Raw genomic sequence first — 26,000 nt, 5'->3', positions numbered from 1 at the left:
AAAAGGCTTTGTATAAATTATAGACAGAGATTGGATTTTTCCCATGTGAAAAATGCCCAAAGCTCTCTAATCCAGCTAAGTTCCTTAGGCTGGTTTAAGTTGTTTTTGTATCAACAGGAAGATCTCATCTAACAAACATCCACATGATATACACATGATATCATGCCTCACCTCTGGTCCAAATTCTCCTGGGTCACCTCGAGATCCAGGAGCCCCCAGTGCTCCAGGTTGACCGACATCTCCTTCTTTTCCTGGTGGTCCGACAGGGCCAGGGTTTCCCTAACATTGACACATTTAAAATTAAATTATCTTCAACAGGGACATGTATTGCTGGTGCTTTGTGAAATCAATCTTGAGTGACATTTCAATCTGTTTCTCACTCTTTGCCCACTTGGTCCAATGATTCCTACAGCACCATCATCCCCTGGAGCACCCTGAAAGGAAATGATTGACAGATAAATATTAAGGCATGGATATTGTATTGTGTGACAGGTGACATATTGTCAATTATACGTACTGATGTTCCAGGTAGCCCATGGAGTCCAGTGAAGCCACGATGGCCCTTCTGACCTCTCTCACCCGCTTCTCCTTTGTCACCCGTGTCTCCCATCGGTCCTTGTGGTCCCTAATGTTGATTAGAAGATATTTTTGCTGTGGGTTGTTCACATATAACAACATCACATGTTGTCATCTCGAAACTACGGTAATTACAACATGACGTGAATGCAGCCAGAGGTTCTCCTTTTTTTACTGTCTGAAGTGTTCATGTCTATTTTGCTATTATTAAATTGTATTTAATATATGAAAAGGATAATGTATAGTTAGCTGTTTATTATCAATATTCACAGGACAAAAAAACAACAACTAAAAAACAGGACCCCAATGCAGAAGGGTCACGTATGTTTGGCAATAACTTATTTTAAAAAAATTAATTAAAAATAATATGTTGACTGAGGTTTAAATTATTTGAATACATGTGAAGAAAGAGACTGTGGAGTGACATAAAAGACATGAAATCTCATTAAAAGGCATGATGCATCTATGTAGAAAATGGCTTGCACAGGAAAATGGGAGAAAAATATAGTATTAAATTAATATAAATAAATAATTGGCCACAAATAGACTAATCAGAATTGAGTATTGCAAAGGTATTTCTACAACCAGAGGGCTGGAATTCACAAGAGGGCCAAAGCATGACTTTTGACAAATTAATATGTTATTATTAATTCTAAATAATAACATTTGAATATGTTAATAATATTATTTATACATTGAATTAAAATAAAAAAATCATATTTATTCTTTTCCCTTAATATATATATATATATATATATACAGTATATATAGATAGATTTGCGCTACTACTGAAGTTGTGTACCAATATGTGAAAAGGCAGACCTACTTTTTTCCCTCTGATTCCGGCCTGACCATCAGGACCAGGTGGGCCTCTTGCACCCTGTCAGCAAAATCAACAAAAGAAAAAACATATCTATAAAAAAGGCTACAAGATTAAAGACATTTCTTCATTGTATTACATTATGCAAAGATTATTTTTTTAAAGGGATACTCCACCCAAAAATGAAAATATAGGAAGATATTTTGAAGAACGATTGAACCTCTGGCACCATTGACTTCCATAGTAATTTTTTGTTCTATTATGGAAGTCAATGGTGCCAAACAACTGTTTGGTTCCAGTCGTTCTTCAAAATATCTTCCTTTGTGTTCTGCAGAAGAAAGAAACTCATACAGGTTTGCAACAACTTGAGGGTGAGAAAATTATCACATAATTTTCATTTTTGTGTGGAGTATCCCTATAAAATAATGTCGGTCTACATGCTTTTAATGAATATACATGGGACACACTTTTATCTTTGGCAACTATGTAAAAAATAAGTACGAGGTACTTATTGTGTTCATGTTGTGTTGAAAAACACATTTGCTGCTATTGCAGTGGGATACGGGTAAGGTTATGGACAGGTTTAGTGGTATGGTTAGGTTCAAGATTGATCGAATCTAATCGAATCTAATCTTAAAAACGCATGTATAAGTGCATTGCATCTAATGTTTAATTTAAATTTTAGTACATAGTAGTTTAAGAAACCTAGTATAAAGTGGGACCAATAAATGCATTAAATCTACTGTGAAGTATCAGCAATGGATACAGGAAACAAACCTGATCTCCTCTCTGTCCTGGACCTCCAGGAGTTCCGACCGGTCCTGAAGGTCCTGGGGTTCCCTGGCCACCTGCAAGACCCTCTGGGCCTGGGTCTCCCCTTTCACCCTAAAAGCAAATTAACACATCATATGAATTTGGACATATTTGATTATAATTTTTTTTTTATGTCAAATGATGAATGGGTTCCTACTCTGGCTCCAATGATGCCATCAGCTCCTTGAATTCCATCAGCTCCAGCCAAACCCTAATTTAAGAAGGAAGTCATTAAGAATTCTTTGTAGACATGTAACCAACCGTCTCCACTGTGTTTCTTCATCTCATACCTCTGAACCAGCATCTCCTCTGGGTCCGGGTGCTCCTGGCAAACCAACAGGTCCAGCACCACCTTTGGTTCCTTGGGAACCTGGGGTCCCAGCTTTTCCTGGTGTACCCTTGAAAAAACCAAACAGATAGTAGATGGGGTGAAAAATCCCAAAAAAAAAAAAAACTGGGAAATGTACTTCTAAAAAGACACGTTTTTATATATTCAATTGCATGACAAGAGGATAGAAGTGATGACTCACCCCAGGTCCAGGAAGGCCAGCCATACCACGCTCTCCTCTCATTCCAGGAAGACCCACAAGTCCCCTCTGTCCTGGAGTTCCGGCAGGTCCTGCTGGCCCATCTGGGCCCTAAGAAAGTTAAAAAAGAATTTGAGTTGTGTGGAATACACAGTATTAACTTTTGGGACGTTTTGGGCTGTTATCAGACTCCATGTCGTCAGCTGAAGTGTCGTTGGTCGCATGGTTGATTGTATAGAGACTGGATAGAGACATGGTTGACTGGATAGAGAGGCTCGGGAGCGCGCATGCACGTCACATCTGATGGATTTCGCAGGAAATCCGACCTGGAGACCTCACTTATAAATATGAATATTGGCCTTCAGAGGTAATAGCAAAACCCGAAAAGTGGATCATTGCAATGTGTGATTACAACCCCTTCAAACACAGGCAATAAAAAAAGGATTCATTTTATTAAAAAAAGTTACATATAGAACCTTTAAGCGCAGTGTGAAAAGCTATAGGGCTTATAGGGTTTATTTTTCAGTTTTATATAGTGAAAAGGAATCACATACTGGCAGTCCGTCCTCTCCTGGTTCCCCTTTGTCTCCAGGGTTACCAGCAGGTCCAGGGTTTCCACGCTCACCCTGGAGACCAGTACCTCCAGGTTCTCCCACAAGCCCAGGTGGGCCCTCTTTACCGGGGGCTCCGATAGGACCAGGCTCGCCAACTGCACCCTGAGGAATATATCAGTATAATATAAAAATATATCAGTCCATATGTGACATGGGACACCAAGTGTCTTAATATATTGGTTAAAAAGAATCAAACACATTGCAAATATTATTTGAAGGACAAGATTTTAAGCACTGCTTTCTTGGTTAAATCCGTATTAGGGATTGTAACTCACAGCAGAGCCTGCTGGGCCGACACCTCCTGGAGATCCTGGGAAACCACTGGGACCCTTTTAGCAAAAGGAGGAAGCCAAAGAGGATTCCACAAAAGAGATAAAGAAAAGCAGCAAAAGGATTCAGCAAATAATAAGAGCATTTCTGGGTATTTCTAAGTTGATAAACAATGATTTTGATTCAATGAGCATGATTTTTGTAACTTACAGCTGCTCCTTGAGTACCTCTTCCACCTTTAAGGCCTGTAATTCCAGTCACTCCCTAAAAGAAGTACTATATTTATACATGTTTTTTAGTCTCTCAATCCATACACATATGCATATATATATTGCTCACCTGTGGTCCAGGTTTTCCTGCCATTCCCCGAGGCCCTGGAGACCCTGCTTCTCCTTTTGCACCTTCCTCTCCAGTTTCACCTTTAACTCCAGGCTGACCATCAGGACCCTAGCACAAAAACATATGTTTACAGCTTATGGCATATTATATCATTATGTTTTATGCTGGATGTTATGGCATATTATATCATTATGTTTTAAAATGGATGGATGGATGTTTTATGATGGATGTTATGGCATATTATATCATTATGTTTTAGGATGGATGGATGTTTTATGATGGATGTTATGGCATATTATATCATTATGTTTTAGGATGGATAGATGGATGTTTTATGATGGATGTTATGGCATATTATATCAGTATGTGGATGGATGGACGTTTCATGATGGATGTTATGGCATATTATATCATTATGTTTAGGATGGATGGATGGATGGATGTTTTATGATGGATGTTATGGCATATTATATCATTATGTGAATGGATGGATGGATGGATGGATGTTTTATGATGGATGTTATGGCATATTATATCATTATATTTTAGGATGGATGGATGGATGTTTTATGATGGATGTTATGGCATATTATATCATTATATGGATGGATGGATGGATGGACTGACTTACGGGAGGCCCAGCAAACCCAACAGGTCCAGTAGGACCTGGTTCTCCAGGTGAGCCCTGAAACACAATACATCAGTGGAATTGTGAATCACATGAGTAAATAACGTCAGCAAACATTGTTTTTCTCTTGGTAAACTGCTCTACTCACAGCCATTGCTCTGGCGCCTGGAGATCCAGAAGGGCCTCTTGGGCCCTGTTCTCCCTGTAATTGAACAATAAGTTCTGAGTACATCTAAGTAGCAACATATGTAAAATGTACTTTTTAATCAGTACTTCTAAAGGACAGAAGAACTTCAAAGTTTCAGCATTGCAGAGAAAAACACTACGAGGTAGTGCAGACAGGATCAATTCACCACTTTTAGTTTAAAAGAAAAGTTCACCCAAAAATGAAAATTCTGTCATTTGTTTACTAACCCTCAAGTTATTCCAAATCCATATGAATTTCTTTCTCCTACTGAACACAAAATAAGATATTGAAATTCTTACAGATCTGGAATAACTTGAGGGTGAGTAAATAAGACAGAATTTTAGGTGAAATCCCTTTAATGAATTAATTAATTTATTTTTGTAATTTTGTAATCAAACCTTCTCCCCAGATGGACCGGCTGGTCCAGTAGGTCCAACAAGTCCGGGTAATCCCTACAAACATAAAAGACTTTTTAACCCCTGTTGTGGTAAGAAATGGGCCAGAAATGTGAAATCTGGATATTTTTAATTCAGAGTTATTGACTGGTAGGTTCAGTTCATCCTGTATTACAGATCACTCACCCGAGCCCCATCATTGCCAGCCGCCCCTTCAGCCCCTCGGTTACCCACTGCGCCCTGAGAAAACAGATAAAGAGTATTAAAACACAAGGTTTTAGGTAAATCAATAAGAAAAATAGAGAAAACTCAGTATTGATGTGTTACAGATGTGATTTTCTTCACTACTTCACATCGCCACACAGATAATGTTTCACAGATAATATCAGAGAATATTAATTTCCTGCCAAAGGATATTAGAGAGTCATCTATTTGTCAGCCGTCATTCCAAACAGAGCCTGACCCACATAATGCAATATTGTTCCACTGACTGCAAAGCATGAAACTAAAAAATACTGTATTTGTTATGCATGTGCACATGTTTAACATGTGCAAAATCCTCTGATTCCACACTCACACTTTCTCCTTTAGGCCCAGCTGGTCCAGTTATCCCTCTTTCTCCTGGCATGCCCTGTAAGCCTGGTGATCCTGGTTCTCCAACAGTTCCAGTTGGACCTGGTTTACCCTGCACAGCCATTATTATTGTCATATTGATAATGTTGAAATCTATCATCTTTTAGAAACTAAATGGATGCATTGCACCATGCAGCATTCTTTGAAATTATTAGTGAGTAAAAATCTGTCTCTAACCTTGGGACCATCAGGCCCAGGGGTTCCTAGGCTTCCTTTGGTTCCTGGTAACCCATTAGGCCCTGGATCGCCTCTCTCTCCAGGGGTTCCACGTTCACCCTACAAAAATGACAGATACAAATACTGGGATATTTCTTATGTGCACTGATAAATGCTAGCGCAAGTGCAACAGGCTCACCCTTGGACCAGTCTGCCCTGCACCACCAGCCTCTCCGTGGATACCCTGAGGGGGGAAAAAATCAAAGCCATAGAGTTCTTTAATAATTCCCATTCTCAATCTGTTTGTGTTCTACCTGTCCAGCAGAAATGACAAAAAGTAAAGACTGGAATATAATAATCAAGTAAAGAGCACACAGAAATTATCAACCTACCTCATCGCCTGGTTTTCCCGACTCTCCTGGTGGGCCTGGGGGTCCAGGCAAACCCTAGACATTTAGATTTATATTAGACAATAGATTTAACTCTAACAGAGAAAAACATGCACAGTGGTAACAAGGCATGATGGATCTCATTCTGTTTACGCCAAATTCGGACTCTTCCATCTGAATGTCTCAACAGAATTCGAGACTGATTTTCCCAATTCTGTCCAATTTTGGTGAGCTCCTGCAAATTGTAGCCTCTTTTTCCAATTTGTAGTGGAGATAAGTGGTACCCGGCTCAAGGTTGTGCGTGTTGTGGCTTCACAAATGCTTTGCTGCATACCTCGGTTGTAACGAGTGGTTATTTCAGTCAAAGTTGCTCTTTCTATCAGCTTGAATCAGTCGGCCCATTTTCCTCTGACCTCTAGCATCAACAAGGCATTTTCGCCCACAGGACTGCCGCATACTGGATGTTTTTTCCCTTTTCACACCATTCTTTGTAAACACTAGAAATGTTTGTGCGTGAAAATCCCAGTAACTGAGCAGATTGGGAAATACTCAGACCGGCCCCATGCCACGCTCAAAATTCCCATTCTGACATTCAGTTTGGAGTTCAGAAGATTGTCTTGACCAGGACCACACCCCTAAATGCATTGAAGCAACTGCAATGTGATTGGTTGATTAGATAATTGCATAATCCTTTAGGTCAGTGTACGTTTTTATCTTATTTTATTTTTGTCTTCGAGGTCCATGTATATTGTTAGTCAAGTTTATACCCAAATGATTTATGTGGTACACACAGCACAAAGTTTGACAGATTACAGTACCCCACATTTTAGCAACATTTTTATGTTCTATATCCTTGAATGAACTTAACTGCCCAGGCAAAATTTCTGAGCACCAAGTGAATAAATGCCATTGTTAATGTGGGCAGAAATCCTAGGATTCGGAAATCACTGGTTTTGCTTGATTTTGATAGATTGTCTTTTTGGACTAGGGAGGCAGTTTTGAGTTTTAAAACTTGGGATTTGCAGCTTGAAAAGATCAAGGACAATTTCTTATGATATGACCCATTTAACAGCAATTGAACATTGAACATTCAAAGTAATCTCTGACTGAATGGATAACCAAAGAAAAAGGAACATACTTGAAAGCCAGTTAGTCCAGGAGGTCCCTGTTCACCTCTCTTCCCTGCTACTCCCTGAAAATAAATCAAATATACTCAGCTATATGCTATGAGCTCCACTTCTTAATATTTTACTACAACAGACATATTACTTGAGATACCTGAAATAGCCGTCGACCAATCAAAATACACAAAAATTTTAATAGACATAAATGTGACATAAATTACTAATGAAGACTCACGGGAGGTCCTGGAGTTCCCGCTGGACCTTCTTCTCCATCTTTTCCATTAGGTCCCTGCAGGAATCATAGCCATCATATCAAATCATAATGGTTCACTTGACTCTTAAATCACTATGCTATACAATACCAGCACTGACGGTCTTTACACTAGAAGTCTTTTCTAATAGCTTTTTTTGAAATGTTACAGCATGTTTTAAGCTATGTTCCACTATAATTGTAAGCTAGGACTCACTCTTTGTCCTGCACCTCCTGGTGATCCTGTCTCTCCTGCTTTCCCTGGATCACCCTGAATATTCAGAAAAACCAGAAGGAAAGGGGAAATCATCACATGAATATTTATAACAAAAAAAATCAGTATCATCGACTCTCTATTCTTTTTTTAGTAAACATTTTTAACATGTTTACTACAATATTAATGGGTAATTTGTCCATTAGAGGCATGTTTGTGTACTGAAAAGTCTTCAAATAATGCTTAATCTATATTAAAACATTTATTACATCCTGGAGATCTGATCAATAGCCTTCGTCATCCTTCAAATGGACAGTAAATGTATGTGATGGAAATTACTTTTTTTTTTTTTTTTTGAAAGCTGAAAAAAAAAAGCTGAAAGCTTGGACTTAGAGAAGAAGAGCTAACTGTACACATAAATACCAAATTAATTACAAATCTAATTTCTTAGCAAATATGAGTTTAACACTTCTATGTTAGAATGTCAAGATAGGAGAGACAATCTGAAAATGTAACATTTTAACACTTTGTAAACTGTTATAATCTATCATTTGAATTTAGAGTGATGTTTTTTGGGGGTTTTTTTGTTTTTTTTTATATTGTTGTTCTAAATATTAAAAATTAGTAAATCTGGGGGACAGAAAATTCCCCCTAGAAAAATCACCCTTATGTACTTTTTGCTCACAGGTGTTATGAGATACATTTTATAGACAAAATGACACATGTCAGTAAAATTAAGAATTTAATCTTATGGCTTCTATAAATAAATATATATTAGAGAATTACACTGAAGCCTTTAGGTCCAGGTAGACCCATGGGTCCTGCTGCACCTCTTGTTCCCGTAGACCCGGCCGAACCTGGATTCCCATCATCTCCTGGTCCTCCCTAAGGAAAAATGACACCACTCTTCAGACCTCACAGAAGTGTTATTTTGAATACAGAGTTGTTTAGATCTTTTCAGCCATAATAATAGGCTAATCCAGAAGGCTAATTCCAGATTTATGAGTAATTATTTACATATGTAATTTTGAAAACCTTTAATGTCAGAGTTTAAAAATCGACCTGAAAGTTTGTAGGTTTTGTTAAGATTATTTAAGATTATTTTAGGTAAAAAGTGCATATATTACCTGTGGCCCTATCTTCCCCTCTGCACCTTGCATTCCCAAAACGCCTGTTAAACCCTAAAGAGACATGACATCAAATATGTGAACACCTTACATGAGGTGGACGCAATACCATCAGAGATCCTTTTTTAGCAAATTAAGAGTTTATAATTGCATAGCATACAGGGTGTGATACATAATGTTATAAAATGAGTATATTACAGTATGCCAATACAGGTCATATCTATTTTACCAACCCTTGCTCCCGGAATTCCTGTTTCCCCAAGTCGGCCAGGGTCTCCAGTTGCACCCTTAGGCCCTGATGAGCCTGGGACACCACGTTCACCCTGTGCACCCTGGGGGGATTAGAAAGAGTACATAGTTTAGTACAGAATTGTATTAAATTGAGAAAACAAATGAGTGGTGATGATGTTAGCATTGTTAGCAGTCTTTGAAATCTTATTGGCTGAGATCCATTTAGCATATTTCTAACCTTTTGACCAGGCAAACCATCAGCTCCTGGAAAGCCACGGTTACCTGGAGCTCCCTTGAAAAAAATAAAACATTAAATATTATTGTAAAGAAAAAAGATGTAAAGCAGTCACTGCAATAATCACTATGAATATGAAGGCTTGCATGTTGGTTGTTCACAATAATGTAATGGCACTAACCCTTTCTCCAGGAGAACCTGGGGGTCCAAGGGCCCCTGAGTCTCCTCTTGGACCTCGTTTTCCTTCTTCTCCCATCGGTCCCCTTTCTCCTTGAACTCCAAGTGGGCCCTACAACAAAAGATATACCATATATATCATTGGATGTATGTTCTGACGACATTATTTCAAACAATTATGAGCCATAATACTGTAAGTATTGTCAATACTTACAGGCTCCCCTTTAGTTCCAGGTTCTCCTTTAAACCCAGGTGAACCTAAATCCCCCTATGAGGTACATGAAATATATAAATGTGCACAATATGAATAATCAACGTATTCAGCTTAAATATAAACACAGGAGAAAAGTGATTCCCACTATGGTGGATATAATATTGCAATTTGCATTGTGTCATTACCAGCTGGCCCTTGGCTCCTGAAAGTCCAGTTGATCCTTGAGGTCCAGGTGGACCAGGCTGTCCAATCAGTCCAACGGGGCCCTGCACACCTGGGATCCCCTATGATGAACAGATGATTATTGCAATACTGTCTGTAGCACAAATGGTAAAGCATGATTATTCTGCATTATAATAAGCTCAAATTGTAGTATTTTTTATGAGTGTTTATGGAGCTTACTGCTTGTCCTCTAGGTCCAGGAGTACCATCTGTTCCTGGTGGTCCCTAGAAATGACATCAACATTATGGAAATAATTGAATACACAAATTATTAGAAAGTAGAACGTAGGATGTGTAAGACTGCACCTGGTTGCCCTGTGGTCCTGCTGAGCCCTGCAGGCCTGGTTCTCCCCTTTGGCCTTGAGGTCCACTGGTACCGCGTGGGCCTGTGGCTCCTGGCTGACCCTGTACAATTTTTAATATTTAACATTTTTCTATACCTGCCATAAACAATGGTTTATAAATAAAAACTATGATAATGTAAATTTTTAAGGTGCAGCAGATCAACAGTTCTAACTATAACCATCAGTCAGACGCACCTTCATGCCTGGACCACCAGGGAATCCTGGGGTTCCAGTAATTCCCATAGGGCCCTGTAAATTAAATTAGTGTCAGGTTAGATAACACATCAGTCTTTAATAGAACATACTCCACATCTTTGAAGATACAGTAAAGGCATGTCTTGAAGGAATGTTGATTGGGTAGACACATGTGAACTAATAGAAGAGGGACTGTCATGCACATATCAGAGTTGTTGTTATATATAAATGAAAACGTAAACCTAAAAAAAGGTGTTTTTTTTAAATAAATAAAAAGTAGGCTACTAAGATTACAAAATATTAAATATATATATTTTTAAATGGCAAAATCGTAACACAAATCCTAAAATTAATGTTAAAGTTAATGTGACAATAAAATAAAAAAATAAAAAATTAATTATTGATAAATACTATAATAGTATTTAAATAATACAAAAAGAAAAAAAAACACTTGCACATACCAATGGACCTGGTTTCCCCACATGTCCAGAAAGACCACGTTTTCCCTACAAACAGAAAAATATGAAAAGCAAATTAAAGCAAACTATTGTATTAAACTCTCTCCTCCAAGTCCAAATTTATAAAACATGAAAATCCTGTATGAATTTCCTTCTCCTGAACACAAAAAAAGATATTAAGAATTTTGGTAACTAAAACATTGACATAGTTTTTTTTTTCTCCATACTATGGACGTCAATGGGGCCCATAAGCTGTTTGGTTACCCATATTCATCAAATATCTTCTTTTATGTTCAGCAGAAGAAAGAAATTCATACAGATTTGAAACAACTTGAGGGTGAGTAAATGATGGCAGAATTTTTGGGTGCACTATCCCTTTAATGGTTCACTTACCACAGGACCTCCTGGACCGATGCGTCCTCTCTCACCGGTCATACCAATCTGACCCTGTGAAGAACAATATTAGACCATAAAAGTGCAGTTTAGAAAAATCCAATAAAGTGCAGTTTAAATGAAACATCACAATCAGAACTGCTTCATACCGGTGGACCCATAAGTCCCATGGTGCCAGGAGACCCAGATTCTCCCTTTTACAATGAAAAGAAAATGGCATTTACTAATACAGTCAAACTACAGGGACACAGGTTCAAGAAAATGTTCACATGAATTTATTGGCTCAAAAAAAAAAAGTGACCTCTGACCTTTGACCCCACAGCACCTGCTTCTCCTTTCGCACCCTGCAGACCTGGATGACCCTAAAATGGGAATGAGATTAATTGGTTTCACACTGTTTGTGAAATTTTCCTAAAAAACAGTTAAAACATTACATGAACTTATGTATTTGGTTTGTACATTTTATAGTATTAAATACTAATAAATATTAAAAAGTAATTCAAGATTAGTGCAAAGAGTAAACAGTGATCAGTCTATTGGAAATGAAGTTCCAATCTAACCCACCTTTGGACCTTTTATTCCTGATTGACCTGGTAACCCAGGAAATCCTCTGGGGCCCTATGAAACAAATCATCACTGGTAAGGAGACACCGTGACTAAGCATTTAATATGCAGTATTTATGGAAATGTTTTGATTTGTATAAAGCACAGCAAAGTGATTCCGTCTGTCAGCCACTAGTTGGCACAATAGCATCTCCCATGAATCAATTAGTCATTGTTTACATCTGTGTTTAATTTGTAATTGTCTGCCACACTATTTAAATTCCACTCTTTGATTCATTTGTTCTTCCTTGTGTACTGCTTGAGTCATCTTGTAATTATTATCAGTTGCACTGTCATTAAAGCCTTTGATTTATATAGAGTCTGTTAGACATTGTGGTCATCTGGAACTCATAATCAGAAAGAGCATGTTTTAGAAATTTAGTCCAGGTGTTTTCACTCAATAGCTATCCCCGACATGTGTGGAATTTTACGTCGACTTGTAAAAATCACCAGAAGATTGTGGGAAAAAAACGATTGTCAAATGTTACATTGTTTAAATCTTAAAGGTATAGTACACCCAAAAATGAAAATTCTGTCAGTATTTACTCACCCTCATGTTGTTCCAACCCTGTAAGACCTTCGTTCATCTTCGGAACACGAATTAAGATATTATTGATTAAATCTGAGAGCTGGATCACTCCTCCATACTAGCCCATAGGCTTCTTGAAGGATTGAAACTTGCCAGCCCCGAAAAGTTATTTAAAGAGATAGGACTATTAAAATAGTCCAAGTGACTACAGTGGCTCAATCTTTATTTCAACTATTCCTATTTTCTTCTCTGTGGGCCTCGAGTCAGTTCACTAGTATAATAGCGTACGGTTCTGTTGTTGTACGTCACACGCATCACACACATGACCAGCGTCGGCCAATAGTGAGCCTACTTGTGACGTAGCTCTACGCTATCACACTACGTTAACTGACTAGAGGCCCAAAGAGAAGGAAATGAATAGTTGAAATAAAGTCGTTATTTTTGTTTGTTTTGGCACACAAAAAGTATTCTCGTCGCTTGATAAACTTAAGATTGAGCCACTGTAGTCACTTGGACTATTTTAACGATGTCTTTAATAACCTTTCGGGGCTGGCAAGTTTCAATCCCTGAAGAAGCCTATGGACTAGTATGGAGGGGTAATCCAGCTCTCAGATTTCATCAAAAATATCTTAATTTGTGTTCCGAAGATGAACGAAGGCCTTACGGGGTTGGAACAACATGAGGGAGAGTAAATACTGACAGAATTTTCATTTTTGGGTGAACTATCCCTTTAAAATCAGGGTTTGGCTGCTTAACATGGTCCAATTACCCAGGCTAACATTTTCTCAAAGTTATGAACTAAAGTTCTTCCAGTAATGTTAACAGACTGTTTAAAAGTTATCTGGGTCTTTAATAATGTTAGCACAAAAATATCATTTATTCATCATTCATGAAAAGTTTCCCTTAATGTTTTAGTTGAACATTCGTCTAATGTTTTTTAAATGTAACTACTCAGATTACGTACATTTAAAGTAGCTTTCCCATAATGTTGAAGAACGATAAAACTGGAATGTCTCCTTACATTTGAATAACCAAGAAAAAAAACATTTAAAAATTGTACATTCACAAATAATGTTTTCCTCAACCAAATGGAACACTAGCAAAACGTTTGTTAGCTGGGTAGCCCATCCTGGTTGAGGCTGAGGGCTAAAAGCCTTCTCTGCAATTCAAATGTAGAAGAACAATATTGATTGTAACCCCACCAATAATGCTTAGAAGCCTGGAGTGGATCTAAACATGTGCATCTAAGAAGAAACTCAAAAAGGTTGTATTGTATTTGTGCATTCACAAACAACTAGATGCGTCTGTTACATGCATTTTTAAAAGCTGTACTTCTTTGAACCTGAATCGCTGAAAAAAAAAAACAGTGAGAAGCATCACAGTGGTCTAAGATGTCTGTCTAGGGCAGATTTGGTGATGTGTCCAGATGATGTGTCCTAGCCCATTAATCCTACACCATAAGGAACATTTCAGCAGCCATGTCTATAATATGTCCAATATAATATCAAATACAGCATTGTCTTACCTGAGAGCCAGGGAATCCTTTTTCTCCTGTATTTCCAGGGGGTCCAGGCTCCCCCTGTTACAGAGAGGAACAAAACTGTGTTATCATAGGCACAGGGAAACTCTATACTATAGTTTTTTAAAGATTGGACAACATATTGAATAAACTGCTTGTCTATGATGTTTAAATAACAAAATCACTGGGTGAATTGTTGGTCTACTCACATCTGGACCAGCTTTTCCTGGAGGACCATCTGGTCCCCTTGGACCAAAAGAGCCCTACAGAGAAAAAAAATCTTTATTGCACAGTAAGTGACACAATTGTTTTTCTTGACCTGTATGGCATGGATGAATATTATAAACCTACAGCCACATTGTATTAATTTACCAGTAATTGTCAGAATATTTATCATGGCGTAAAGGCATTAGTCTTACCATGGGCCCAGGATCACCCGCATCTCCTGGCGCACCTTGTGCTCCTGTTGGCCCCTGAGTGACACAGAGGGAAATATATTTAAAAAAAAACCACATTGTCATTCAATACATGAATTGTAGCACCAAGCTTGAGAACCTACTGGTGGACCAGGTGGACCTGGCTGACCTCTTGATCCTGATTCACCCTGATCTCAACAAAGATGTTATATCTCAGTTTAGTGGTTCTATATGGCAATCCAGATAAATATCTATTTTAAAAAAGTCCTTATTGAAAGTGGAAAGATCCTAACCGGTGCTCCGGAGACCATCCCCGCCATTCCATGCTTTCCATCCTGGAATCCAGAGGCCATTTGAGAAGCAAAGTGACTCTGTAAAACATAAATGTCACCATAGATTTACAGATCAGCAGATTTAAGTCACCATGAAATCAAAATGGACTATTCTTCATTTTTTAAAGGAATATTGCACTATTTATCTGTGCACCTCATTATTTTTCAAAAATGCATGTGCCCTTGTTGATCTTTAATCAAACTTGACCTGATGACATGACGGTGGGATAACTGGTCATTCATATGAAATCAACCAATAGCAAACCACAACCATCTAACGATCCAATCAATTCCTGATGGAAAAAAACATGACCCACCCTACCATTTTTCTCATTAGAGAAGCTGTTTCACTCAGACATACGTCACAATAGGAAAGATAAAGAACAGGAAAGTTCTTGCCACTTTCAATAAATGTTATAATGGTGTATGAAAATAACACATTTTGATAGTTTTTGAAAAACAACAGGATCAAGTTCGGATTTGGTGGGTTTGCTTGTGTTTTGTATTGTCGCTAAAATGGTTATTAAAATCACTAGTAAACTGTGAAAGAAATTAGGCATTATGGTTTACCTAAAAAAGCCTTACATTATAATAACTATAATAACTTACATTATTATAACTATACATTATAAAAAAATAATCTTCTTCTTATACTTTTTAAAACTTTTTTTTACCACATTTTATCTTCAATTAGTAATAATGTGCATTACATATTAAGATCAAAGTAACCAATTTTTTCATTCTAATCACTGATAAAGGATTTAAGAAATAAAGGAAAACAAAACCAGGACAGATAATATTACCAACTCACCCCAGGCAGTGAATTGCCCACAGGACCAGGCTCACCTGGCATGCCAGGGACACCTGGCTCTCCATCAAAACCAGGTGGACCTGAGACACCCTTCACAAAAACACATTGCATGTCACTATTTTAACAGTTTAGCTGTCATTTATTACATTACAATATGTTTACATTCAAAGTAATTTTGACTAGCAATTCCATGAAATAAGAGAGAAAGTCACTTTTTGTGCATAATTTGATGCTTCTAAGGTGAAATACCAACATAAAAGAATACAAATGGCTATATGGGTATTGGTAAATGTCACATACTCGTCTTCCTTTGCTTCCTGGATATCCTGCTCGGCCGTCTGCTCCTGGGGGACCCTGTTTGGTGTGACACACAAGACAATGGACATCACTTTGATTGGCATTACAACGAATAAGGATTTGGGGAGTAAAAGGTAAGAGATGTGTGTGTGTATAATTATTTTTTTCACCATTGGTCCAGGACGCCCAGGTACTCCCACAATCTAAAAAAACAACATGAATTAAAAATAGTAAAACTGTATAACAATTTTAACATATTATTTCTGTCATATTATTGACATCTGGCGTAAAATATTGCATGGACATATGATGGACAGAAGCTACTCTTATATATGGACTCACATAAGGAATGTCACCAGGTTCACCTTTTTCGCCCTGAAAAAAAACAAAACACGCAGGCCTAATCAACTTTATACATATATTAATTTGTGATGGGGGGGGGGGGGGAAACATATTACAGACAGACCTAACAAATGTTAATCTACATGCCTGAAGTTAAAAAAAATCACGTACCTTAAACGCAATTGTTTCTGCAAACGAAACACAAAATAAAATAAAATTAATTCAAATAGTAAATTATAATAAATCTAGCTTAATAAATGATAAATAAACTATCTCCCTCCCTCCTCATCTAAATGCATTTTTCTTTCCGAGTGTAATTGACGTCTGCCCTCTAGCGGCCGTTTCACGTCAGACTCACCGATCCTTCCATGCGCACTGGCGAAGGTTTGACACACAGGACAACACTCTCCATCTGGGATGGTGAACTGTTCGCATCCTTTCAGCTCCTCACAGCGGATCTCCTCACAGATCACCTGGCCTTTGTCACAGACACAAAGTCTGCACGGCTCTGGCTTCCAGATCTCATTTTCGGAATAATTCTGATCACCGTCTTTACAATTTTTCGTGTCCTCTGTTCAAAGACGAAAATAAAAACAGACATAAGGATAAGGATTTTATTTCTAGTCATTTTTAGTCTATCTTACACAAATATTACAATACCATATTAAATCACATTATAACATAAAAAATAATAAAAGCGCAATGTAGCTATTTATTTAAATTGGTAATATTTTACTCTTAGCTTCCAAAATTGTAGCTTCCAAATTATAGCCTAATTTATTTACTTACTTATTGTTTGTGGTGATATTGGTTTATGTGAGATATTGCTGAGAATTGCTCTTTTCTCCAGAATTTCACTCCGCCAGCAGATGGCGTCAAAGCGTTCAGAATCATTTTGTTCGCATTAAATTAGTTACTTCTCATTTTGATATTTCCATCCTAAAATTCCACTTTGTTTATGATTACTGCTAATATTGTGGTACAAGCAAAGATTTCCCAACATGTCTTCGTGGTATACTGGAAGCTAACAGTCAAAAACTTAGCGTGCTAACCACATATACCCACCACAGCTACTAGTGCTACAAACGATCTTTGTTGTTGTTGTTGTTGTTGTTGTTGTTGTTGTTGTTGTTGTTGTTGTTGTTGTTGTTGTTGTTGTTGTTGTTGTTGTTGTTTGTTTGTTTGTACAATTAATAACAGTCGTCACATGGTATCACTAACATTACTCTCGGCAAGGGAAAAAATATAATAAATAAAAAAGAAATCACAAATACTCTGAATGTTTCTTAGCCTACATTGTTTGAAGGACTATCTGCACTATTATCAGATAGCCCAAACTCTTGTGAGTATTGTCTACTCACGTGGACCGCGGTCAGATTGATTGGCCACACCATGCATATAGTACATTGCAATTCTTAGTGCTGATGAGGAGGTACCAGTGAATAACATTTTTGATTTCTTCATTTATTTCACATTGTTGTCAGAGCCAGAGCAGGCACACTCATGCTGTGTGTCTGTCTATATCAACATATAAGGTTACAACAAGTGTCTGGACATTGCATGCTCAGAGGGAGCCTCATGATAAAGCACTGGTCCCATTGGTCTAGATAATGTGTCCTTAACAAGGACATGCTATAATTATAAGTTAAAGTATAAAGTAGCCAACAACGGTTTAGACTCAGACAAGAACTAGCAATGTCACCATTCATCCAGTTGTGCTTGCCCTCATTTAGCTGGTGATCAATGCCACACCCTGTAATTGAGGTCTGCAGCTGAGACCTTCAGCCATTTTCCTCTCAGACTTTTGAGGATGCTCCATCAAGAAAAACCACATCTTGAATCTTTTTTTCAAAGTCAAATTGTGGGACTGGTCTACAGTACACCTTTCCTACAATTTGTGCTGTTCAGCTTGAAAACTTTTAAACTGTGGTTCAAAACATAATACAAAACTGAATAAGACAGCAGTTTGTTACATTTCAGTAATACCATGTTGACATACCTAAATACAAATCTTAAAAATAATATATAATCAAAACAATTATTTTTTAAACAATTACTTGGACCAGTTTCTTAATACTTGTCACTTTTACAAAACTCTTCACATGACAAAAAATCTGTTTTCACAATACAACCACAGAATGTTGGCGAGTAAATGAAATGGTGTCAATCGCCAATTGGCCAGGAACATATTTGAGAACATTAAGGGCAAACGTAAATGGTGCTCTAGACAGTTGACAGGCCAGTACTGCATCATCACGAAAGTTTAAGCCTTGCCAATTTAAATATTCAAGCTCAAGAGGACAAGAAAGTGAACTCAAATTGTGAGAAGTGTTCTATGTGCAAACATCAGATGCCCAGAAATCCATGTCTCAGACAGCACTCAAATACTCAATTGAGCTCCCTGTTAAAGGAGTAGTTCACTTTAAAAAAAAAAAAAAAAAAACTTTTGCTGATTATTTACTCAACCCCATGTCATCCAAGATATCCATGTCTTTCTTTCTTCAGTTGAAAAGAAATTAAGGTTTTTGATGAAAACATTCCAGGATTTTTCTCCATATAATGCACTTATAAATGGTTCAAGGTCCAAAAGACAGTTTCAGTGCAAACTGCAAACTGTTGAAAGGGCTTTAGACGATTCCAGACGATGAATAACTGTCTTATCAAGCGAAACGATAGGCCATTTAAAAAAATAATAACAAAGTTTATAAGCTCAAATGCTCCTCATGACTCTCCTGTTCGAACTCAAAATGAACAAATCTTTTTTCGAGTCATTTGGTTCATTCAACGAAACGAAATGAACGAATTGACTCGGAAAAAGATTTGTTCATTTTGATGAACAAGTTCGAACAGGAGAGTCACACAGAACAAAGCAAGGCAAGCATTTGAGCTTATAAAACTTAAACTTTTTTTTTTTTTAAATGGCCAACTGTTTCGCTTGATAAGAACCTTATTCATCGTCTGAAATCGTTTAAAGCCCTTACAACAGTTTGCAGTTTGCTTCTAAAACTGTCCTTTGAACCGTTTGGTGCCCAGTAAAGTGCATTATTTGGAGAAAAATGCTGGAATGTTTTCATCAAAAACCTTAATTTCTTTTAAACTGAAGAAAGAAAGACATGGACATCTTGGATGATATGGGGGTGAGTAATTATCAGCAAAAAAAAAAAATTTAAAAGTGAACTACTCCTTTAAGTTTTCTTGTGCTTGAACAGACATTCAAACAAATTCATGCAAAAATGCCCGTCTTGGCAAGTATGCTTCCAAACATTACATAGTCAGTTATCTGAATGTAAACAGTCGACACATGTTTAACAGTACTGGATCTGTGCAGTAGCCCTTAAAGTGACAGCAGCCTAATATTCCTCCTGCTGTCTGTGTTTTTAATGTAAATCAAAGACAAAAAGTTAAAGAACAATCGTTCATTGCAATGACTGAACTACGTTTGTAACATTAATAAGGATTAATCTGTTTCATGGCTGGTAAAAAAAAAAAAAAAATCTCTGACCACCAAAAAAAGTCACTGGCCATTGGTCACCGATATTTAAGATGGAGACTTTTAGCTGTTGCTAAGAATTTGTAATTTTCAAATATTTATGAGCTCCCTTCCGTTATTTCTCTCACAAAGTCTATTATTTTGAAAAGTAAAGTGCAGAGAAATTTCACTTAGTCTTCTTAATTCCTTGGAATGTCTTTGACATAATTTGGGTCTTTACTGAAACAATTACAACTGTCACAAACACCTTTGATGAAAGTAGGGGCAACAAAGGTCTCCTAAAATAATTCTTCCCTTCCATAAAGCTGTCTGCACTGCACTAGACGCACTGTATTAAAGGCTTTGAGATAGTCATCCACGTTATTGCTTGATTACAGCAGTGGAAACCACGCCAGAAGCCAGCCGTCAGACTTCAGAACCGGCGTTTACTCTGTCTACCGTTTCTGTCTTGCTACAGCATCTAATCAAGAAGAGTTACTCAGCCTGGAGCTGTCGCTCAACACAACACAGACAACATGAGAGGGTTTAAAAGAGACATAAAGGAAAATTAATTTGGCATCTTCTACTCGGGTGTGTTCTGTGGTCAATACTCTGACTGCTGATAGGGCATTTATTATGGATTCCTCCACAATTATGTGAAAGTAGGCTATTACAGGTTTTGTATTTTACATTTGCTGGGCCCCAAACTCTTCATTCAGTTCTCATAAACTTTCAGCTTGACACAGCAGTAAGACAACCAAAACACTTCATACATGTCTCAAATCAAGCCATTTTTCCATAACACTAGCAAATGTTTCACCCAAGAGACACACTTTGTCAATCATAAAACAATGACCTAAAAATACCAACAACAGGTCGAATTACAGTATGTTTTCTTTTGTACATTTTCTTTAAACGTCTTTAATGTTTAGAATTCACTGCTGCATATTTTATATATGGGCTATTAACATTACAGTACACATTTTGTTCTAAGTCCCCTTTTGTACAGTATAGATGGTAATGCAACTGTAAGACTTACACCTTTATTTTCGGCTACATCTATACTTGATAGTATTTAATTTTTTCGATTCAAAATATAGTTCGATATGGTATTTTGTAGAAATTGCTGTCTTATTCAGTTTTGTATTGTGTTAGGCTTTTAGAGTTTTGAAAGGATTGTAATGCGCAAATTGTTCTTGCATTAGGTGGGGGTCATTTTAGGACCTGTCTGTGACCATGTAAATGTGCTGAAGGCCTTAATAGCAAATGTATATTATTTTTAGCCTTGTAAATGGCATTAGTTCAGTAAAACTACTACCAGAAAGACACCTGCTGCTATGAAACTGGCTTTTTAAAAGCATGATTCTGAAAAGACAGCAAGTACCAATTTAGTGGAAAAGCGCATAGGTTATTTTAGGGAAACCACAGCAGCCTCTATTATAGGTTCTGCTTAAGGTTAGCCTGTGGGCAACTTTTATTTTTGTCAAAAGAAAAGGCACGCCCTCTGTCTGAAGTTTTTAACAACAATATCCTCTTTGGAATGTCTTTACTGTATACTCATGTATAGAATGAACATTGTATTTGTCTTCTTTTTTTTTTGTGCAAGCAATATTTCTGTATTGCAGACCCTGCTGTGACTGACATAATATCCTCCCAGCTCATATAACATTATGTGTCGCAATAATGGATAATTTCCCTGGGAGGGTCACACTCGTTGTTTTATAGGCTATTGTTAGACTAGATCGATGTGATGTACATCAAACTAGGATTGGAGTCTGACTGCATGAATTTACCCTGCAAAATGTAATATAATTTTAGACTCGATTCTTGACCCAACAATACTGATCAATTTTAACCAAATATGACTAACCTAAATGAATGTGAAAATATCATAGTTGGATTTTAGGCAAACGCATTCGCCACATGATTGGGTGTGTCTAGCATCTCTTTTGGAAAGGACTTTGACCACAATTGGTGGCTTGCTTTGGTCCAGAAAAACCTCACATCATTACACGCAAGGCCATGAAATTATGTCTCCAGCTCCGATAGAGCTGACAAAGCAGAATATCAGGACAATTCAAAAGAAATCAAAATTTTGCTAATTAACAAGAAATGATGCTGTTGAGATAAAAATCAGCTGTGCAGATAACAGGGAATGTTCTGGCAAAGTTCGCTCACACGTTATGAACAACATTCCTTCCGTAACATGAATAGAATGTTCGTTATTATCTGGTCTTTGGCACAAACATTGTTATCATTCATTGAAGGTTGTTTTCTGAAATGGTTTAATTGGACATTCATCTGAAGTTTTTTACATTTACTGCTTGTTTAAGTATTTTCAGAGAACATTAAAAAAAAGGTTCCCAAAATGTTGAAAGATTGATCAAATATTTCCTCAACATTCAAATAACCAGCCAGAAATAATAATTTCATTACTTAATACAAACATTAGCACAAAAAAGTGGGGAATGCTTTCTTCATATGGCGTTAACTTTCTTCAGCAATAGGCCTATTTCATCACCTCGTTTTTTTATTGCTGTTCATAAAACAACATTTCTTTGTGGTGTGTTTCCCACATCCATTATTATTGATTAGATTTAATAGGACGAATTAGGAATAGTTTGCCAAAAATTCTGTCATCATTTACTTCCATGGAACACTTAAAGAGTTGTTAGGCACAATGATAGACATCATGCCTTCTTTTTCCATAATGAAATTGAATAGGGAATTAGTCACTCTAAATAAATTCTTTCTAAACTATATGGTATGACATTAATAGCCAATTGGATCTTACTTGCTCTTAAATTGCATAGTGCTTTCATGCTAACAAATAACATAATTTTACTGCAATAATACAAAATGTGGTTTAACTATATTTAACAAACAGTGGAAGAAATCCAGTTCACATTTAATCTATAGCAAATGAAGCACCTTAAGAAAAACTGTTCATTTTGCATTTTTAAATATAGGGTAAAATAGAAACAGTAATCATTTAAACAGTTATGAAACACACAGTTCTGTAGTGGCATTAAAGGAGTAGTTCACTTTAAAAAAAAAAAACCTTTGCTTATAATTTACTCACCCCATGTCATCCAAGATGTCCACGTCTTTCTTTCTTCAGTCGAAAAGAAATTAAGGTTTTTGATGAAAACATACCAGGATTTTCTCCATATGGACTTCATTGGGAACCAAACGGTTCAAGGTCCAAATGAGAGTTTCAGTGCAGCTTTAAACGACACCAGACGATGAATAAGGGTCTTATAGGACCCTTCGAGTCATGACTCGAAAAAAGATTTGTTCATTTTGATGAACAAGTTTGAACAGGAGAGTCACAAACGCTCATCACAATACAGAGCAAGGCGAGCAATTGTGCTTATAAAACTTAAACTTTTTTATTTATTTTTTAAATGACCGATTGTTTCGCTAGATAAAACCCTTATTCATCGTCTGGTGTCGTTTAAAGCCCTTTGAAGCTGCAATGAAACTCTCATTTGGACCTTGAACCGTTTGGTTCCCATTGAAGTCCATTATATGGAGAAAATCCCTTTTCTTCAGTCGAAAATTTCTTTTCGACTGAAGAAAGAAAGACATGGACATCTTGGATGACATGGGGGTGAGTAAATTATCAGGAAAAGTTTTTTAAAAGTGAACTACTCCTTTAATGTGTGACACTCATATGTGCTGCATAAAGTATTAAACATGATCATTTGCTAAGCTATTAAACTGTTCAGACTTTTGCAGTTTTTAAACATGCAATCTTACACTGTCCACAGATTTACACTGATATACAGAGTATCTTCACCTGTTCGGTCAGGTTAAAATGTGAGGCATGTTACTCACCCGTCTTAACATCCTGGCACGTAATCAATAACACCTGGGCCAAACAGAACCCCAGCCATACAGGTATCCTGAGGTGATGAATTGCGGTCATTTTCACGACAGGGGGGCACAAGCCTTGCCTGTGCCTGCCACAGGAGGTAGACTGTTAAGAAATCACAGCTTCAACATGCGCTCCACAAGATGCCCACTGTACCCGAGAGAGCGCAGCTGCCAACCTCTGCGCAGACTTTCCCTGTATGACAAATCCAGGCAGCCTGTGCACCCCCGCCCTGTGGTTCTCCAGCCTCTCATCTAGCTGGAGCAAAAATAACTCGAGCCTCCAGTTTTCTTTAAGATCATGCACACTTGTGAAGAACATGAAGCAGAATGCATCATGTATCACTGCCATAACACTACAAAGCTCACAAGCATCACTCAGCAGACACCAATAGATTTAATTATAGGACATGTGCAGGGGTTTACTTCATTTCTTAGATCATTTGGTGTGTAAATTCTACATGGCTAACCTACTTTTTCATAGACACTGTAGATCTTGACAAACTTTTGTATTTAAAAAACTTTACGTTCACACTTTGTTTGACAGTATGTTACAGTGTACTTACCCAAGATAGTACTGGTAATATAAGTTAACTATATGTGATAAGGTTATATAGGGTAGGTTCAGGGTTAGTACCTTGTTATAACCCAGTTATTGTAATTGCTATAAATATGTATATGCAGAACAGAACTGTAAAATGAAGTGCTTTTCACTGAAGAAACAGCAATCATTTAAAAAGTTATGAAACACAAAAAAAATTTTCTGTATAGTGGCATTAATGTGTAACACCTATATGTTGCACCTGAATGCATAAAGTATTAAAGATGATCATTTGCTAAGCGTAAACATGAATTAGTCAACACTGTCATTAATATTCATGAGTTAAAACAACTCATTAACATGAGATATTCCTATCAGTCGTTCGCCTTGTAACGCAAGGAGCTGAGATGAATGTAATATGTATGTGATATGTAAATCTAATTTAAATATTGTATAGCCCAAATGTGAAATAAGATTTTTGTTTTTGCTTTATAAAAATGTAAAACGTTCAAAAGTTTGGGGATCAGAGAGTTTGGGCTTTAAAAAAACGTATTAATACTGTAATTCAGCAAAGTTACATGAAATTAAAGACAATTATTCTGTTAATTTTTTTTTTTGTTGTTGAAATTTCTATTCATCAAAGAATCCCAAAAAGGCTTTCAGGGTTCAAGGTTTCTACAAACATCTTAAGCAGCACAGCTGTTTTCAATATTGATAATAATAACAATATTTAAGCATATAATCAGCATATAATGATGATTTCTGAAGGATCATGTAACACTGAAGACTGGAGTGATGATGCTGAAAATTCAGCTTTGCCATCACTTGAATAAATTGCATTTTAAAATGTATTAAAAATAGTAATACAGTATATATATAGTAATGTTTTAAATTGTAGTGATATTACACTGTTTTTAATGTATGTTTGATTAATGCAGCCAGAAGAGACTTCTTTCAAAAAGGCTAAGTATATAACGTTTATCAATCTTAAAGCCCATTGAATTTAACTGCATGGACAAAAAGCACTTTTCAGTTTTCAAAATATCTTCTTTTGTGTTCCAAAGACATGAACGGGCTTGAAACGACATGACACAATTTAAATTTGGGGGTAAATTATCTCTTTAACAGAATGTTACCTCTAAAGAAACTTTGGTGGGTGGGGTTTCATTTTGAAACCAGTACAGTATTGGTCATTCATACCCGGCCTGCCTAATTGCACAAATCTTTCTACATCTGAGAAGGCAATTAACTTTGAGACAAATATAGGTTGTTAGACTGTTTCCCTCCAATTCATGACCTACAGTTGTTTGTACAATTCTAAATGAAAAAGTTTATTCCCATTGCAAACATTCTCCCACCTTATCGTCATAATTGCCTGAGGAACAGGGTGACCTCAGGATGTTGTTGGCTGGCTTCACAAAGTATTACTGTACACATGAAGAGACTGTGTTCTATAAACAACTCTTTACAAAAGCTCTTTTTTCCCATTAATGTTTTACCAGTGTGCCTTCAACAGTAACGGACCTCATTCTCTCCAGCCATCGGTGGACATAAAGAGGAGCCACATGAGGTCATGAGTGAGTGAGTCGTTCCGTAAATACATTCTAGCCAAATGAGCCTTGGACACTGCAGTATAGACATAATTTAACAAATTGCTTTATGCAGAGTCACAAGTTCAATTCCCTTTCACGGTAGAAAGTATCCACATGTTTTGTTAGTGTAGGAAAAGGGATT

At 37.0% G+C, this 26,000-nt stretch overlaps 1 protein-coding gene across 1 annotated transcript in view; it reads right to left on the bottom strand.

Moving 5' to 3' along the window:
• The window catches only part of col5a2b (collagen, type V, alpha 2b), a 36,532-nt gene extending 12,624 nt beyond the window's left edge, over positions 1 to 23,908 (bottom strand). Inside the window, exons 1-50 of the mRNA XM_039689441.2 lie at positions 23,690 to 23,908; positions 16,739 to 16,951; positions 16,552 to 16,568; positions 16,381 to 16,413; positions 16,209 to 16,241; positions 16,042 to 16,095; positions 15,742 to 15,831; positions 14,892 to 14,969; positions 14,742 to 14,786; positions 14,602 to 14,655; positions 14,392 to 14,445; positions 14,189 to 14,242; positions 12,096 to 12,149; positions 11,840 to 11,893; positions 11,681 to 11,725; positions 11,532 to 11,585; positions 11,142 to 11,186; positions 10,681 to 10,734; positions 10,448 to 10,546; positions 10,322 to 10,366; positions 10,105 to 10,203; positions 9,920 to 9,973; positions 9,710 to 9,817; positions 9,532 to 9,585; positions 9,296 to 9,394; positions 9,063 to 9,116; positions 8,722 to 8,820; positions 7,939 to 7,992; positions 7,707 to 7,760; positions 7,486 to 7,539; positions 6,351 to 6,404; positions 6,158 to 6,202; positions 5,980 to 6,078; positions 5,747 to 5,854; positions 5,356 to 5,409; positions 5,173 to 5,226; positions 4,736 to 4,789; positions 4,591 to 4,644; positions 3,960 to 4,067; positions 3,831 to 3,884; positions 3,626 to 3,679; positions 3,291 to 3,452; positions 2,740 to 2,847; positions 2,500 to 2,607; positions 2,367 to 2,420; positions 2,174 to 2,281; positions 1,403 to 1,456; positions 518 to 625; positions 381 to 434; positions 172 to 279 (exon numbers count right to left, since the gene is read on the bottom strand). Coding sequence (XP_039545375.2) covers positions 172 to 279; positions 381 to 434; positions 518 to 625; positions 1,403 to 1,456; positions 2,174 to 2,281; positions 2,367 to 2,420; positions 2,500 to 2,607; positions 2,740 to 2,847; positions 3,291 to 3,452; positions 3,626 to 3,679; positions 3,831 to 3,884; positions 3,960 to 4,067; positions 4,591 to 4,644; positions 4,736 to 4,789; positions 5,173 to 5,226; positions 5,356 to 5,409; positions 5,747 to 5,854; positions 5,980 to 6,078; positions 6,158 to 6,202; positions 6,351 to 6,404; positions 7,486 to 7,539; positions 7,707 to 7,760; positions 7,939 to 7,992; positions 8,722 to 8,820; positions 9,063 to 9,116; positions 9,296 to 9,394; positions 9,532 to 9,585; positions 9,710 to 9,817; positions 9,920 to 9,973; positions 10,105 to 10,203; positions 10,322 to 10,366; positions 10,448 to 10,546; positions 10,681 to 10,734; positions 11,142 to 11,186; positions 11,532 to 11,585; positions 11,681 to 11,725; positions 11,840 to 11,893; positions 12,096 to 12,149; positions 14,189 to 14,242; positions 14,392 to 14,445; positions 14,602 to 14,655; positions 14,742 to 14,786; positions 14,892 to 14,969; positions 15,742 to 15,831; positions 16,042 to 16,095; positions 16,209 to 16,241; positions 16,381 to 16,413; positions 16,552 to 16,568; positions 16,739 to 16,951; positions 23,690 to 23,780 — 3,597 coding nt within the window. The 5' untranslated portion in view covers positions 23,781 to 23,908. The remainder of the gene's footprint in view (positions 1 to 171; positions 280 to 380; positions 435 to 517; positions 626 to 1,402; positions 1,457 to 2,173; positions 2,282 to 2,366; positions 2,421 to 2,499; positions 2,608 to 2,739; positions 2,848 to 3,290; positions 3,453 to 3,625; positions 3,680 to 3,830; positions 3,885 to 3,959; positions 4,068 to 4,590; positions 4,645 to 4,735; positions 4,790 to 5,172; positions 5,227 to 5,355; positions 5,410 to 5,746; positions 5,855 to 5,979; positions 6,079 to 6,157; positions 6,203 to 6,350; positions 6,405 to 7,485; positions 7,540 to 7,706; positions 7,761 to 7,938; positions 7,993 to 8,721; positions 8,821 to 9,062; positions 9,117 to 9,295; positions 9,395 to 9,531; positions 9,586 to 9,709; positions 9,818 to 9,919; positions 9,974 to 10,104; positions 10,204 to 10,321; positions 10,367 to 10,447; positions 10,547 to 10,680; positions 10,735 to 11,141; positions 11,187 to 11,531; positions 11,586 to 11,680; positions 11,726 to 11,839; positions 11,894 to 12,095; positions 12,150 to 14,188; positions 14,243 to 14,391; positions 14,446 to 14,601; positions 14,656 to 14,741; positions 14,787 to 14,891; positions 14,970 to 15,741; positions 15,832 to 16,041; positions 16,096 to 16,208; positions 16,242 to 16,380; positions 16,414 to 16,551; positions 16,569 to 16,738; positions 16,952 to 23,689) is intronic.
• Between the last annotated feature and the right edge of the window lie 2,092 nt (positions 23,909 to 26,000).

The sequence above is a fragment of the Pimephales promelas genome, chromosome 8 (assembly GCF_988280905.1).
Source record: "Pimephales promelas chromosome 8, fPimPro1.hap1.1, whole genome shotgun sequence".
NCBI lineage: Eukaryota > Metazoa > Chordata > Actinopteri > Cypriniformes > Leuciscidae > Pimephales > Pimephales promelas.
The sequence above is the reverse complement of the archived record's forward strand: the minus strand, read 5'-3'. Positions and strand labels throughout refer to the sequence as shown.